This window comes from Euphorbia lathyris, chromosome 5, assembly GCF_963576675.1.
Source record: "Euphorbia lathyris chromosome 5, ddEupLath1.1, whole genome shotgun sequence".
Lineage (NCBI taxonomy): Eukaryota > Viridiplantae > Streptophyta > Magnoliopsida > Malpighiales > Euphorbiaceae > Euphorbia > Euphorbia lathyris.
The window spans coordinates 25,788,320-25,803,555 of record NC_088914.1 but is presented as its reverse complement, the minus strand read 5'-3'; the positions used below and the strand labels follow the sequence as shown (position 1 = coordinate 25,803,555).

At 34.8% G+C, this 15,236-nt stretch overlaps 1 protein-coding gene across 1 annotated transcript; it reads left to right on the top strand.

Annotated features, from left to right (window-relative positions):
• The first annotated feature begins 9,635 nt into the window (after window positions 1–9,635).
• Window positions 9,636–13,512, top strand: LOC136230291 (MDIS1-interacting receptor like kinase 2-like). The gene has a single exon (XM_066019324.1). The coding sequence runs from the start codon at window positions 9,762–9,764 to the stop codon at window positions 13,392–13,394; it is 3,633 nt and encodes a 1,210-aa protein (XP_065875396.1). The 5' UTR covers window positions 9,636–9,761; the 3' UTR covers window positions 13,395–13,512.
• Window positions 13,513–15,236: the final 1,724 nt, after the last annotated feature.

The window sequence follows — 15,236 nt, the reverse complement described above, 5'->3', positions numbered from 1 at the left end:
TGTAAATCAATCATCATACAAGGTTGGACTTTAGTTCGCCTTTAAGATAGACCATATCAGTTTTTTAGGTCATATGGGACCATGGGATACGACGTGGCCTATCTTAACGGTTAGGGTCTTGTTTAGGAAAAACTATACCAATCCAGTCTGTAGAATCCGCCCATTTCAACATTTGGAGTTTTAAGTCTCCTTAGGGTAGTTTCCAAAACTTAGATATAGTAAAGGTCATCCTAGACAAGTCGATGTCTTTTAAAATAGGTTGGCCAGCTTTATTTCGAGAGTACCCTTAGGATAGAGTTGAAATCTCTATCGGGGTTTTCTCTCGTTTCAAGTATGACACGTGCTACCTTAAATGACATGTTCGTTTCCTTTACTATAGGTTGTACCAACCTTGATCTCCATTACCATTTTGATTTGAATGAGGTAAAAAGCTCTTTTGAGTAAATGGAGACTTCAGATGTAGTACACACTATATTAAAAGACACGAAACACTATTCTTTTGACATAGATTGTGACAAACTGAAATTTTAATTCTAATATGACATGACTTGGACAAAAGATGCCAAAGTGGTCTCTTTGAATCATGGTTTGTACCGACCTTAGATTTCATTTTTCCCTTATTGACGAAAGAGGTAAAATCTCTTTTTGGGAAACATGAAATTTTTGGGTCTAGTATAAGTCATGGTTAAAGAGACTACTTAGTTCCTTTCAGAATAGGTCATGCTAGATTAGAATTTTGCTCCTTCTTTCGGGTTTGAACAAAGAGGTAAAATCTCTATGAAAGAGGTATGAAACTTCAGGTATGTCATAGGCTATAACAAAAGACAAACAAAAGGCTAAAATACAATGGAAAATCAAAATCATTATTAGGGTTATGCTTTATCCTAGGGGAAGTAACTAAAGCCATTACATGAGGTTTGGTTGAGACATGGGGACCATTGCAAAAAGATCAAACTATTCCTTTCGAATGGAGTTAGAATAGTCCAAAACCTTTTACAAGGGGGCATTGACACTAGGTAATCTCCAAGTATCGAATGGATCTTGAAGCACTTTCGTGAGAATTGCCTAAAAGAGTTTTTTTTATGCAAATGCTATGCGAACTTAAAAGAGAGTAAGAATAGTTCCAAGTGTACAGAAGAAATTGCTTTTCGGAATCAACTTCTCTGCATCCCCAGCAGAGTCGCCACTGTAGACGAAGCCTACCTCGCGAGCTTTCACCCACGGGAGGTCCGCCATGACTACTACGGTGCTGTTTGGACTCGAGGTCCACTAGAGAAGACGACTAGCTCGGCAGGGCCGGTGTCGGAGAAAGAGTCGCCACCCGGATTTTAGGTCCGAGAATGTTACTGAGATTCCTTGCGGGAAGCAAGTGGGTTCGGGAAGTTAGGTACGCTTGGGGAAGGTTAATATCTCCTCGAAAGGAAATATTAAGCACCCCCAAAATCACCCGGTGAACCCACCGGCTTCCTACTTAGCATTTCTAAATACAATCAGGCTATTAATAACTCTTTTAAGCTTTTTAAATTCGTTTTGAATATGATTTGTTTGAAAAAATCATCTTTTCGTGTCATATTGCATAGTTGTATACAAAAGAAAACAAACAACAAAATATTACAATCCCAAAAGCAATGATATAGGTGCAAAATTAAATACAATTACATCTGGGCATTCCCGGGTCTTCAATCCGCTCCAAAACAATATCCTCACATACTTATATCCACCAAAATAAAAGGTTAGAAAGAAATAACGTAACTATATAATTAATTATGGTGTAAAAATGGGCAAAGGACTAAACTGAATAAACTTAAAAAGTTTATTTAAGGACCTAATTGAAAGAAAGTGGAAAACTTTAAATTAAGGACCAAAGTGAATAAAATATAAAGTATCAAAATAGGGACTAGAATGAATAAAATAAAAAGTTCTAAATTATGGACTAAAATGAATAAAATAAAAGTTATTAGGTTAGAAATAAAAATAAATAGAAAAGAAAGATTTATTATAACTATTGGTGTCTGAACGATCGTGAGATAAAATTTATATCGAGTTAATTCGTTTATCCCAAATCATTGTTATGAACAAAAAGAACCAATTAAATCAATAATATTAACTTGTAATATTATTAATATCATATTCAAAAATAAAAGTATAAAAAAGCAGATTAATTGAAATAAAGAAAAAAAAGCTCAAAACAAATGATTTAACTGGTAAATCATTGCTTTAGGGTTAAATTAAATCAATTTAGGGATCAAATATATACAGAAAATATATTTGATAGCCTATTGACAATAAAAATCAATAATGAAAAATAAAATCAGAAAGGAGGAGAACAATCTATATTTCAGAGTACCAAATATAAAATAATAGACAAAATTTGTCCCTCAGAAACCTTTACCTAGGTTGTGGGATGATTGGAAAAATCACAAATAATGGAACACGGATGATGAACGCAAAAAACTAGAATTTATTCGGAGTGATTTGGTAGAATTTCGGATATCTATGAGTGTATTTTCGTCCTCATTTTTTTCTCTCAAAGCTGTGAAAGAGCTGCTATTTATAGGTAAATATTATGGTTCAAGGCTAGTTTCGGAAAAAAGAATAAGATGCAGGGTTAAAAATGGAATTTTGGGCTTATAATTAGACTTAACCTAATTAATTAGGTATTGTTATACGCAGCACAAAGCTGCTGGGCGAGTTGGGCCTGCTGCTGGGCCCTCCGCGCGGCCCAGCGGCCAGCAGCAAGAGCCCAGCCGCACCAACGGATTACTGACGGAAATTTCCATCGGTAATCTGTCCAAGCATTTCTTTTATATAAAAAACGATCTTATCGATCTCCGATTTTGACGATTCTTGTGTTGTTGGACTCGTTTCGACGAGACGGACATTTTTGCATCCCTAAGGCTAAAACTAACCCAAACTAAGGTTATTTCGTATTTTATCCCGAATTTCACCCGAAAACTTCAACTAATCACATATTCTTCGTTACACCTCTGAATTGAACCCGGAAAAGTGCGTTATGACACTCTCGGGGGACATGACTCACTAAGATATCCAAAAATTCTATTTGGTGCTCTAAAGAAATTTGGTTTTGAATGGAAAATAATTGACTTTGGCTTTCTAACGAGGGATTTTTCCGTGATCCATTTCTGATCATATTTCCAATCATCTTTAAAAGGTTTTCATCATAGGGTTCTGACTCTAGTGTCTACAGCATGGTTTCCACTCTTCCCCGTGAGCAGTTGGGGAGAGTAAAACGCATGGTCATGGTGATGTTAATTAACAAGGCACATGGGCTATTGCAGACGCCCTTTCTAATCAAGTTGTTATCCCACTGGAGAGTACCACGTGTCGAGAAGCGTGTTGTCGTTTCGAAAGGAAAGGAAGCGAAAGGGTTTTAGACACTTAAATGGCCTTTTGAATAGGGGTTTTTGAGCAACGTGTCCGTAACGATGTTCGTTAAAGCTACCATTTTGATTTCCCAAGTTTAGAAGCTTATAATGTCGAAGGATTTCCAATCCATTTGTTCTTTTGCACTCTTACTTCTTTGTGGTTTTCTTCATTTTACCAATTTCTATAGAGTTCTAGTTAAGTTGCTTTCACCAATAAGTGCATTTCTATTTTTTCTTCCATTTCTTTTCATTAGTGCATGGAAATTCTGATTCGAAAGAACTCTTGTAAACCACAAATCTCAAAACCTCTTGAAGATCCGATCCTTAGTGATACTAAAATTATGACTAACCCCACTCCAAAACCCAATTTTTCTTAGTAAACTAACCCAATGGTCTAGGATTAACCATCTCCCATGACAATTGAACAAAAGCCTTGAATTTCAAAGGTTAGAGGTTGTCTTGCCTTCTGAAGAACATTGCGCTGATTCCAGAATGAATGGGCATCTGGACATTTTCCTTCAATTCATATAATGGAGAATGAGGTTTCTTCTCTCCTCCAGCATTGTAGATATTCTGAATGAGTTTAAGTTGTGCACAAAATCTCTGGACCGGCGCATGAGGTATGGGAAGGACTGAGGCCATAGGGTGGTAAGATCTTTGGGCAAATCTTTGCTTTGGCAGTTCTTAGCCATGACATCAATTGTCGCATCCACCTTGAGATGTTGGACCTGGACATCCATCTTTTGGAATCTCTCCACCCATCTTGGAGAGTTTCATTCCACTTCTTTACCATGTTAAGGTCTTGCATGGTGTTATGTCCTTGTATGGAGGTGATGAAGTCCTGGGCGAACTTCGTTGCCATCTAATTAAAGCTCCGGATGATATGAATTAATAACGAATGATTTAGTTTTAATCGTAAACTAACAAAGAGGTTTCTTCTCTAGTTTAAGTAGAAAAAGTTAATCCCATAGACATGTGAAAACCTTGCTCTCAAAGGATTTTTGTATTTTGATTGATAAAAAGATTAGTATCCTTACAAATATTGGGGTTTAAATACCTCCCATAAATTAAAGATAAAAGACTTTAATACCCTAACTAGAGTTACAAATCATAAAGTAGTAATAGGGTAAGGTGGGGTGAAGTGGTTAAATGATATAATGGTAAATAGGCCTAAATAGCAAAACAGTAATAGTTAGGTGACAAAATGTAAAAATAAGAGCAAAATATGAATCTGACAGATCTATCTCCTTAGTGAAGAAGCAATCTCATGCGGCGTATGGCTAGCAACTCTAGCCCTCCTCCAATCATCGGTGATAGTCTTTAATGGCCTCCTTCAACAGGTCACACTGCGTGTGAAGGTTAGCCACACGCCGTGTGAATTTTCACAAAAATTCCAGGGTCTCAGTAAGCTTCCCACATGTCGTGTGCCCCTTTGACACACCGTGTGGGTTTGTCTTCCACCCTTCATTCACTCAACAGCCGACTCACACAGCGTGTGACTGATGTTACACGCCATATGAGGACTTCCTCCATCTTGGCTAAGGTTCTTGAGGGAGATGTCTGCATCACCGGATGGACCTTATGGGAAGGTGTTCATATCAATATGTCGTAGCTTCCTTGAGAGTGGTGGAGAACAGCTGACACATAACAACAATGGTGATAGTTGTTGTCTCTAATAACCTATAGAAGTTCTTGACGTGCACATTTGGGTCTTTCAGGCTATTTTACTCCTTCAGAGACAGATATTTGAAACCACGAGGCATTGGCTCCTTCAAAATGCACGCACAAAAAGGGGAGCTAATGTTTGTTACCTTTGGTATCTGAGCATCAATTTTAGCGTCAACCATAGTAATCTTCAGCCTTTGGTTCACCTCCTCGCCGATGAGGTTATACACATCGTCATTCTTTATTGATGCTTGGGTGCTTGTACAGTTCTTGGAAGGAGCCTTCTCACAGGAAGAATTTCGGCGTCGAGGAGATCCAACATTTCGCCTTCGGGAGATCTAGGTCTGGTAGGCTTTCTTCAGTAAGAATGCCAATCTCGGGAGATCTGGGCTCGATGGAGTTCTTCTTGAGTACACGTTTCACCTAGAAGGGGCGCACTTCCTTCATGGTTCTTTCCGGTTGGTTTCGCTCGAGGGCAATTGAGGTGATTTGGAGAGATTGTCTCGAAGTTTGTGCGGGATGTGCTCTCGATCTTTAAATCTCCCCTTTGAGTTTGCATGTTTGTAGAAACGCAAAACCTCCTTTTTCCTCAAGCATATTGTCTGATGTCTAGTCGAACATGCTACAAAGTCTTCTTTGTCAGAACGACAGATTGCTGCTTTCGTTGTCTGGAGCTATTTTGAATGTATTCCATCTTGCCAGTATATTCCTGCCGCATCTCATTCATGCTTTCTTGGACCAATCCATGTCTATGTTGTAAACCATCTGTTTGGTGATATCGTCGATGAACTTCCTCCCTTCTAGGTCTACAGAGCCCAAACATTCGTTTAGACGTTGATCTAGCTCCTTGGTTATGATTTGGAAGGCGAGGGGATTCTACTAGCATCGAGCGGTGTTTTAGGCTCCGGTGGGGTTTTTGGATCTTGGGAGAGGTTTGTTTCAAAGGTGACGGTAACAAAAGGGGTAGTTGTCGATTTTTCGTTGCGAGACTTGCGATAAAACATAAAAGGAGTTAAAGGATGGGCTGGTGACCAACGACCTCAATCTGATATCTAAGTTAGTAGAATTTGAGAAGTTGGTTTCTGTGCCATAGCTCGACGCCACAGACACATAAAGATATAGAATGATCCTTTGATGGGACCATGGATGATAACTACTTTGGACACGTGAACTAAGAGAGAAGGCGTGTCAAATCAGAAAACTTTCATTTGCCTATTATCAGGAAGAAAAGACAAAATATGAAATTCATCGTGAACTAAGAGAGAAGGCGTGCCAAATCAGAAAACTTTCATTTGCCTATTATCAGGAAGAAAAGACAAAATATGAAATTCATGCGCATTAGGCCTATCATTATAAGTCCTTTAAATGGGGTATAAGTGAGTATGCAGAAAAATATCCTTTTGTTCTGTTATTATTTTCAAGTTTCAATTCCAACCTAATTTAAACTTACAAATTCTATTTAACTGTTTCATTCAATGTTAATTAAGAATCGTTTTTAAAAAAATCATTTTATTTGACACCAAACATGTTCTTACTTAGGACTATGAATTTAACATCCCCATGTCAACGAGGGTACACAAAGTCAGAGTCAACTGCCAAATAGACAGCCTATATCTAAGGTAGACAGCCTCATTTGTGCCAATAATAAATTCTAAATTTCTCAACCAAAAAAAAAATCATAAAACTTTGGTTTCTGTTCTATTTCTATTTATTGAAGTTTTTCCACTGTCTTCTTAGAATTTTTATTTTTGTTTCTGTAAATTTAACGAAGGCAATTTTATCTGTCTTCTCCAATAAAATCTTTTTTCAAAAAAGTTTAGTTTAAATTGTGTAACATCCTTTTGTTTTTTTTTTTTTTTTTAACTGTCAATTTCTAGAACAATAGTAATTTCCATTTAATATACTAACAAAACAATAACAAAATGAAAAAAATGGAGTTCCATTACGTTTATAAATGCATTCCAATAGATTCAAATAAATGAAACTAAACGTTTAAAATTTACCAAAAGTGCACATAAGCTAGACTATTAGTAATATAAACCTAATAATGACGACTCTACATACTGGCCGATCCATACGAGCATCACGAAGCATTTAATGACATTAACCTGAAAAGAAAACTGGCGGAGAGTGGGGTGAGCTTGGGGGGCTCAGTAAGATAGCTAATTATATACATAGTACAACCACACGCGCATACAATTCAGTTTACATGCATTTAATATTTATTAGTTATCAAGCAAAACATCCAATACTTAATGAATTACTATTAATTTATTCAAGGGCCCTGCTTACTCTAGTCTAGTAATACCCAATGGTTGCTTGGCCAATAAAATCATATCCAGGGATACCTTGTCGTAACAAATACCCGGTATCCCATCTTCTAGGTACCCTGTCGTAACAAATACTCGGTACCTTAACATCCTGTCGTAACAAATACCCGGTGTTTATATTTCACGTGATCACAATATTCCTTTTTCTCATTTCAATCGCAACCATTGAATATACTATCATAGTTTAAGCTTTTATTCTCATATCTCTGACATTTTCTAGAATCCAATATACATTTACCATATATATATATATATATATATATATATATATATATATATATATATATATATAGTTAGGGATAAGAAGTTTACCCTAATTAAAATTGGTTTAAAAAGAACCATTATTGTTTTTTTTAAATAAACCTAAAAATATAATAGATTTGTTCAAAACACTAATTATAATGTAATACATTTACTTGCCGTTCTCTTCCACTTCAGCATTAGGAAGATCTTTATTGATTTATTTATTTTTACATTATAATTTTATATATACATAAAAGCATTAGTAAGATTTAAATACTAATTTACTACCTTTTAAATAAAATACGAAATTGCTACAACTATTTAATATAGGGAATATTTTTTCTCAAATATAAATATAATATAATATTTTCCTGTAGAAAATAAATAAACTTTAATTAATTATCTAAAAATTAAATATAATAAATTTTTTTTTACGGACGTTACAAATTGTATATAATTTTATAAACAGCTGCAAAAATGGATATATTTTAAGCAAGAAACTTAAAGATGGATTAAAGCAATTAGGGCCTCTAATTCCATATTATATTGCTGATTGAATTCAATAGGTAATCAATTGAGATGAATTTGGTTGACTTAGACTTTAGTGATTTTAAGGATTTATTTAAGCATATTGCAATTTTTTTACCAATCTTTTATTTATTAGTTAAGTCCACTAAGAGAGGTTATCTTTACTTCACCTTTGTTTCTTTGAGATGTTTCATTACTAATCTAATGATTCCACAATTACATCTATTGTTTTCATAACTGTTATAGCTATATAAGCTATACACATTAATTAATTAATTAATTAATTGCTAGTGGTTTAATACTTTCTTGCTCCTATATTGACAATTCTTTTTCTACTTATTATAGCCTTGTTTTTCTTTCTGTCAACTACAGCTATAATTACTTCTTTTAAATAAAAATTAAAATTCGCACTTGCATCATCACTATCTCAAAAATGAATTGATAGTTTAACTTTTTTTAATACAAATTTTAGTTCATAAATTATCATTTTGGATGACATGTTTGCTCCTCACTTTTTAATTAAAATAATTTTTTGGATATATAACAATTAAGCCATTTAAAACGTGAGACACTAAAAGTAGAGTTCACTCTTTCAAAAAAAAAAAAAAAAAAAAAAAGAGTAGAGTTCACATAAAATGTGAAGGACCAAAATTATGTTCTGAATGAGTTTAAAAAGAACTAATTTAGTGATCTCTAAAAAAAAAGTGTTTATAAAGAAAAGGATTGAAGTGCTAATTTAACCAATTAGCAAGGCTAATTTAGTAATGTGAACAAGATATTATTGACAGTCTCTGCTCTATTTTAGGGTAAATGACAACATGTTTAACTGATTTTTGTAGTTCATTAAACTCCAAAACGTAATATAAACTATTTAATTTTACACTTCTTAATATTATGACCATTAAATTTTAATTAACGTATGACCGTTAAAAACCTTTAAATGGAAATGTTCAAGAATGAAATTGTTTAGAATAACATTTATTATGAAACTGTATTTTTATTTTGCATCACCAATTATGGATATTTCTCTCTCTAGAAATCTATTTTTTTTCTCTCCTAACCAAACAATATCTAAATGATCTTAAATCGAAAAATTTTGAAGAATTAAAATTGTTTAGAATATCATTAACTATTGGGATTTTTTATTTTGAGATTGTCAACGGTCATTTTGAAATATTGATTGAAGTTTAATGCTCATAATATTACAAATTGTAAATTTGAGTTACTTTTATGTTAGGTTTTGAAATTTAGTGTGAAAATGATTAAAGTTTGGTGAATGGGTGAGAAATTCAGTTTAACAATTATTTAAAATGCAGAATTGACCATAATATAATATTTGGTCAGCTCATGTGCAAATTAACAGTAGTGCATTTTATGTTTGAATATTCCCCACTTGTTTCCTTGTATCTCTCCATATTTTTCTTAGACTAGCTTTTCATTCCATTCTTCTGCCTAAAATGAATCATCCAAATCACAAATTACTGTCAAAATCAAAATATTGACAAAAATTAACTAAACAAATTTAAGTGGCATTAATTTAATTTATATGACTGCTATATAATGTAAGAACTATGAAGTAACCCCAAAACAAACTCTAAAATAACTAAGCATGAAGCTTTTCTTTCTTCTTCTTCTTCTACTCATTTTCCTTCCATCCAACATAACCTCATCACCCAGAAACCAAGCAGAAGCTCTTATTCAATGGAGAAACACCTTATCTTCCTCCCCATCTTCTCTAACTTCATGGTCTCTCACCAACCTCAACAATTTCTGCAACTGGACATCCATTTCCTGTGATAAAACTAGAACACTCTCCAAAATAAACCTCTCCAATCTAAACATAACTGGACAACTTACCCAATTCCACTTCTCTCCATTTTCAAACATAACCAGCTTTGACATTCAAAACAACACTATAGATGGGTTCATTCCTTCAGGTTTTAATAGCTTATCAAGGCTTACTTACTTGGACTTGAGTTTCAACTTCTTTTATGGCACCATTCCAGCTGAGTTGGGGAAGTTACCGGAGCTCCGGTATCTGAGTCTTTCTAACAATGCTCTCAATGGTACCATTCCTTATCAGCTTAGTAATCTTCAAAAGGTATGGTTTTTGGATCTTGGAGTGAACTACTTGGAAACCCCTGACTGGTCTGAGTTTTTGGATATGCCTTCTTTGAGTTATGTGAGCTTTTTTTATAATGAACTTACTTTGGGGTTTCCTGGGTTTTTATCTAAATGTCCCAGCTTGAGGTTTCTGGATTTGTCTTTCAATCATTTGACAGGTGTTGTACCAGAATGGGTATATGCCAATCTGGGAAAGATTGAATCTTTCAATCTTACTGGGAATTTGTTTGAAGGACCATTGTCATCGAACATTTCGAAGCTTTCGAATCTCAAAGAGCTTCGTTTAGGTGAAAATAAGTTCAGTGGTCAAATTCCTGAGAGTATTGGTTTGTTATCTATTCTTCAAATTGTTGAGTTGTATAACAATTCCTTGTCTGGAAACATTCCTTCTTCTTTTGGACAACTTAAGAACTTGGAATTTGTTGATCTTAGAATCAATGACTTAAACTCAACAATTCCTTCTGAGCTTGGTTTTTGTACCAATCTCACTTACTTGGCCTTGGCTTTGAATCAGCTAAGTGGGGATGTGCCTTTGTCTTTGTCCAATTTGAGTAAACTTGGTTATTTGGGGTTATCTGATAACTTTTTCACAGGTGAAATCTCACCTAATCTTTTTGTTAATTGGACTGAATTAGTTTCTTTACAAGCTCAAAATAATTTGTTCTCAGGACATATTCCCTCAGAAATTGGGCAATTGACAAAGTTGAATCTTCTTTTTCTATACAATAATTCACTCTCTGGTCTCATTCCTAGTGAGATTGGAAATTTGAAAGATTTGCAGATTCTAGACCTTTCTAAAAACAACCTTTCAGGCCCCATTCCTACATCATTATGGAATCTCTCTAATCTTCAAACCATGAGTCTTTTTTCCAACAATATCAATGGACTAATTCCAGCTGATGTTGGAAATATGAAATCTTTAGCCATTCTAGATCTCAACAATAATAAGCTTCAAGGAGAGTTGCCAAAAACCATTTCACTTCTTACTTCTCTAGAATCAATTAATATATTCACCAATAATTTCTCCGGTAGCATACCAAGTGATTTCGGAAAGTATATGCCTTCATTGAAATATGCCAGCTTTTCCAACAACAGTTTTTCTGGAGAATTGCCACCTGAAATTTGCAGTGGTTTAGCTCTTGAGGAACTTACAGTTAATGGCAATCATTTAACTGGATCACTGCCAATCTGCTTGAGAAATTGCTCAGGATTAACCCGAATCCGTCTCGATGGGAATCAATTCACGGATAACATTACTGATGCATTTGGAGTTCATCCGCTACTTGATTTCATTGCTCTTAGTGGCAATCAGTTTGTTGGTCAAATTTCACCTGCTTGGGGAGAATTCGAAAGTCTGACGAATTTACAGATGGACAGAAACAGAATTTCTGGTAAAATCCCAGCTGAGCTTGGAAAGCTATCCCAGTTAGGTGTTCTAACTCTGGAATCAAATGATTTGAGTGGGATGATTCCTATTGAACTTGGAAATCTAAGCCTGATATTCAGGCTCAACTTGAGCCATAATCATCTAACAGGAGTTATTCCTCAGAGTTTGGGAAGTTTATCAAAGCTCGAAACTCTTGATTTATCTGATAACAAGCTATCTGGCAACATACCTGAAGAGTTTGGGAATTTTGAGAAGTTATTAAGCCTGAATTTGAGCCACAACAATCTATCAGGCGAAATACCTTTCGAGTTGAGCAACTTGAAGTCCTTGCAGTACTTACTAGATCTCAGCAGTAATTCACTCTCAGGAGCTATACCATCTAATCTGGGAAAGCTTACATTGTTGGAAACTCTCAATCTTTCACACAATAATCTCTCAGGAGGAATCCCAGCAGCATTTTCGGGTATGATCAGTCTTCGTTCTTACGATTTCTCCTACAATAAGCTGACAGGAGCTATACCAACTGGTGTCATGTTCCAAAATTCATCTGCAGAACCTTTTCTTGGTAATTCAAACTTGTGTGGAAATATACAAGGGTTACCTCCATGTAATTCAGTAACTTCAAGTGGCAAATCCTCAAAGTTCAGCAAAAAGGTTCTCATTGGGGTTCTGGTTCCATTTTGTGGCTTACTAATGATAGCAGTAATCGTTGTTGCAGTTTTAATTTCTCGTAGCAAGACTAGACTCGTTGATAAAGAGACCGAGGGCGCAAACAGTTCTAAAAATGCAGCACTAGCTGTATGGGAAAAGGAAGCAAAATTCACATTTGGAGACATTGTTAAAGCCACCGATGACTTCAACGAGAAGTACTGCATAGGAAGAGGAGGGTTTGGAAGTGTTTATAGAGCAGTATTGCCATCAGGCCAAACTGTTGCTGTCAAGAAACTCAATGCATCATTCTCAGATGACATTCCAGCAGTAAATTACCAGAGTTTCGAGAACGAGATTCGGATGTTGACAGAAGTTAGGCACAGAAACATCATCAAACTTTTCGGCTACTGTTCGAGCAAAGGCTGCTTGTATTTGGTGTATGAGTATGTTGAGAGGGGAAGTTTAGGGAAAGTAATGGATGCAGAGGAAGAACTTGATTGGGGTAAAAGATTGAACATTGTACAAGGATTAGCTCATGCAATTTCTTATCTCCACCATGATTGCAATCCACCAATTGTTCACAGGGACATATCACTCAACAATATTTTACTCGAATCAGATTTCGAGCCACTGCTCTCAGACTTTGGCACAGCAAGACTACTGAACAAAGACTCATCCAACTGGACTGCTGTTGCTGGTTCATATGGGTACATGGCCCCAGAGTTGGCGTACACGATGCGAGTGAGTGAGAAATGTGATGTGTATAGCTTTGGAGTGGTGGCAATGGAAGTTATGATGGGAAGACATCCAGGAGAGCTTTTATCTTCAATATCAATGTCAAAGAATGGAGATTTGTTTGTGAAGGAAGTGATAGAGCAGAGGCTTGAATTGCCAAGAGGACGAATTGCAGAGGAAGTTGTGTTTGTGATGAATGTTGGGTTAGCATGTACTCGTACAGCTCCGGAGGAACGGCCTAATATGCGATTTGTGGCACAACAATTGGAAGCTAGGACTCGTCCTTACTTTGAACATCGCCAGTTTGAGAATGTAACTCTCGGCGACTTAAATAGGCTTTCATGATGTGTATAGTTACTTAATATGAGGATATATGTTATGTTTTGAATAAATTAATAAATTACAATGTCCATGAACCATGTCAACTATCAAGTTTTCAAGTATTAAAAATGTGTTTATTGACTTGTTTTAAGTAATTAGTTTCCGTTTTATCTTTTTTATTGATAAATGATCTGTAAATTCTACTTTAAATCTCCACGTCTGTAGTTTGGCCTGACATTAGGAGTAGATAAACATACCTTTACCTAACCAACAAAACATCTGTTTACTTACCTAACACAAATGAAGAAGTATTAGAATATAATCCATATTATTTGGATATTTTTAAAGCAAATTAAACATGTCACAAATAATTAGTATCTTAAGGGCAGAACCAGATGGCCTTCATTGCTCTTCCCCTTCCCCTGGCCCTGTAAATTTATTAGCGCAGCCAGCTCTTAAGGGCTAACGTGGAAGTCCCCCTTTATTTTCCTGATGGAGTCAGACCCAAGGTGATCCAATCCAATGCACAAAGTCCTAAATTTATAGGCCCAAATTTTTATTTTTATTTATATTGAATTCTTAAAAATATATATTTTGATTTAAAATATATATATATATATATATATATATATAGAGGAGTTTTCAATGGTGAGTCTCCACCCATGGTGAGTCAATAGGTGACCTGCTATAGCAGGTTAACATATTTCTCTCTCCATGATAAATACCATTACGTTTTTTAATAAAGGCTATTACGTTTTTTTAAAAAAGGTTTCTCTCACCACATTAAATTCTTCTTCTTCACCATCGCTATACCTCTGGTGTCTGGTTCTATAATAATTTTTGTATTAATCTTACTCATGGATACTAAATCCATATTTTTCTTTACGGTCTTTTTATGTTAATTTTTCTGATTGATTCGAGATCCATATCGTTATAATAAATACATATCATTCTTGTTAATTTTTTTCTGGCTGATTCGAAATATATATCGTTAACACCTCTGATTCGAAATATAATACATGGAAGGTATTTCGATTTCCTTTGATTCATAAATCGATTTTGGTTTCTGATTACGACCACCATTTTTATTAGTAACTTCATTCAAGTTCATGAAGTTGAAGATAAGCTTATGGATTTAAGTTGATTTATATAATTATGTATTCGGTTAATTTCTGATTTGGGATATACAATTAGAATTGGAAATTTGGGATTGGAGTATGATCAAGAAGATGTCTACATGGAAGTGATAAAACTATGGGTATATAAAGGTGTTGATGCTTCAATTATGAAAACTGAAACAATTTGTAAGGAGGAATATGATCAAGAAGACGTATACATATTTTGCAGAAATTTGAAACATAAGTATGAAGAATATGTCTTCTTATGCCATATATATCAGAATCGTATAACTATCAATAAAATCTATACTATTTTAACGATGTAATCTCTTTATGTAATATGTCTTACTCAATTGTTCACAATTCTTTCTGATTTGAGTATGAGTTGCAAATTGTTTAATTAAATGAAAGATATCCTTTTTTTTTATATTGTTTTTTTAAGTTACTAAAAAAATAACAACCATGAGATATAACATTGCTAAATTATGTTGTAGCTAATATTAAATGAGCAATGAAAAGGTACAACAAGTAAAGATTGACATTCGATGAACTAATCAATATTGCTATCAGAGTTCTCTTCCAAATCGTCATCCTTAAATTTATGACAATTCCTTGAATCATGACCAGTCCGACGACACGTTTTACAATGGTTAGGAGTATTTCTTTTTCTTTTGGTCTGGCCTTTGTTTTGGGGTTTTGATGAAGAAGCAACCTGCTTTGATTTCAGCGTATTAGCCACGGTAGGTCG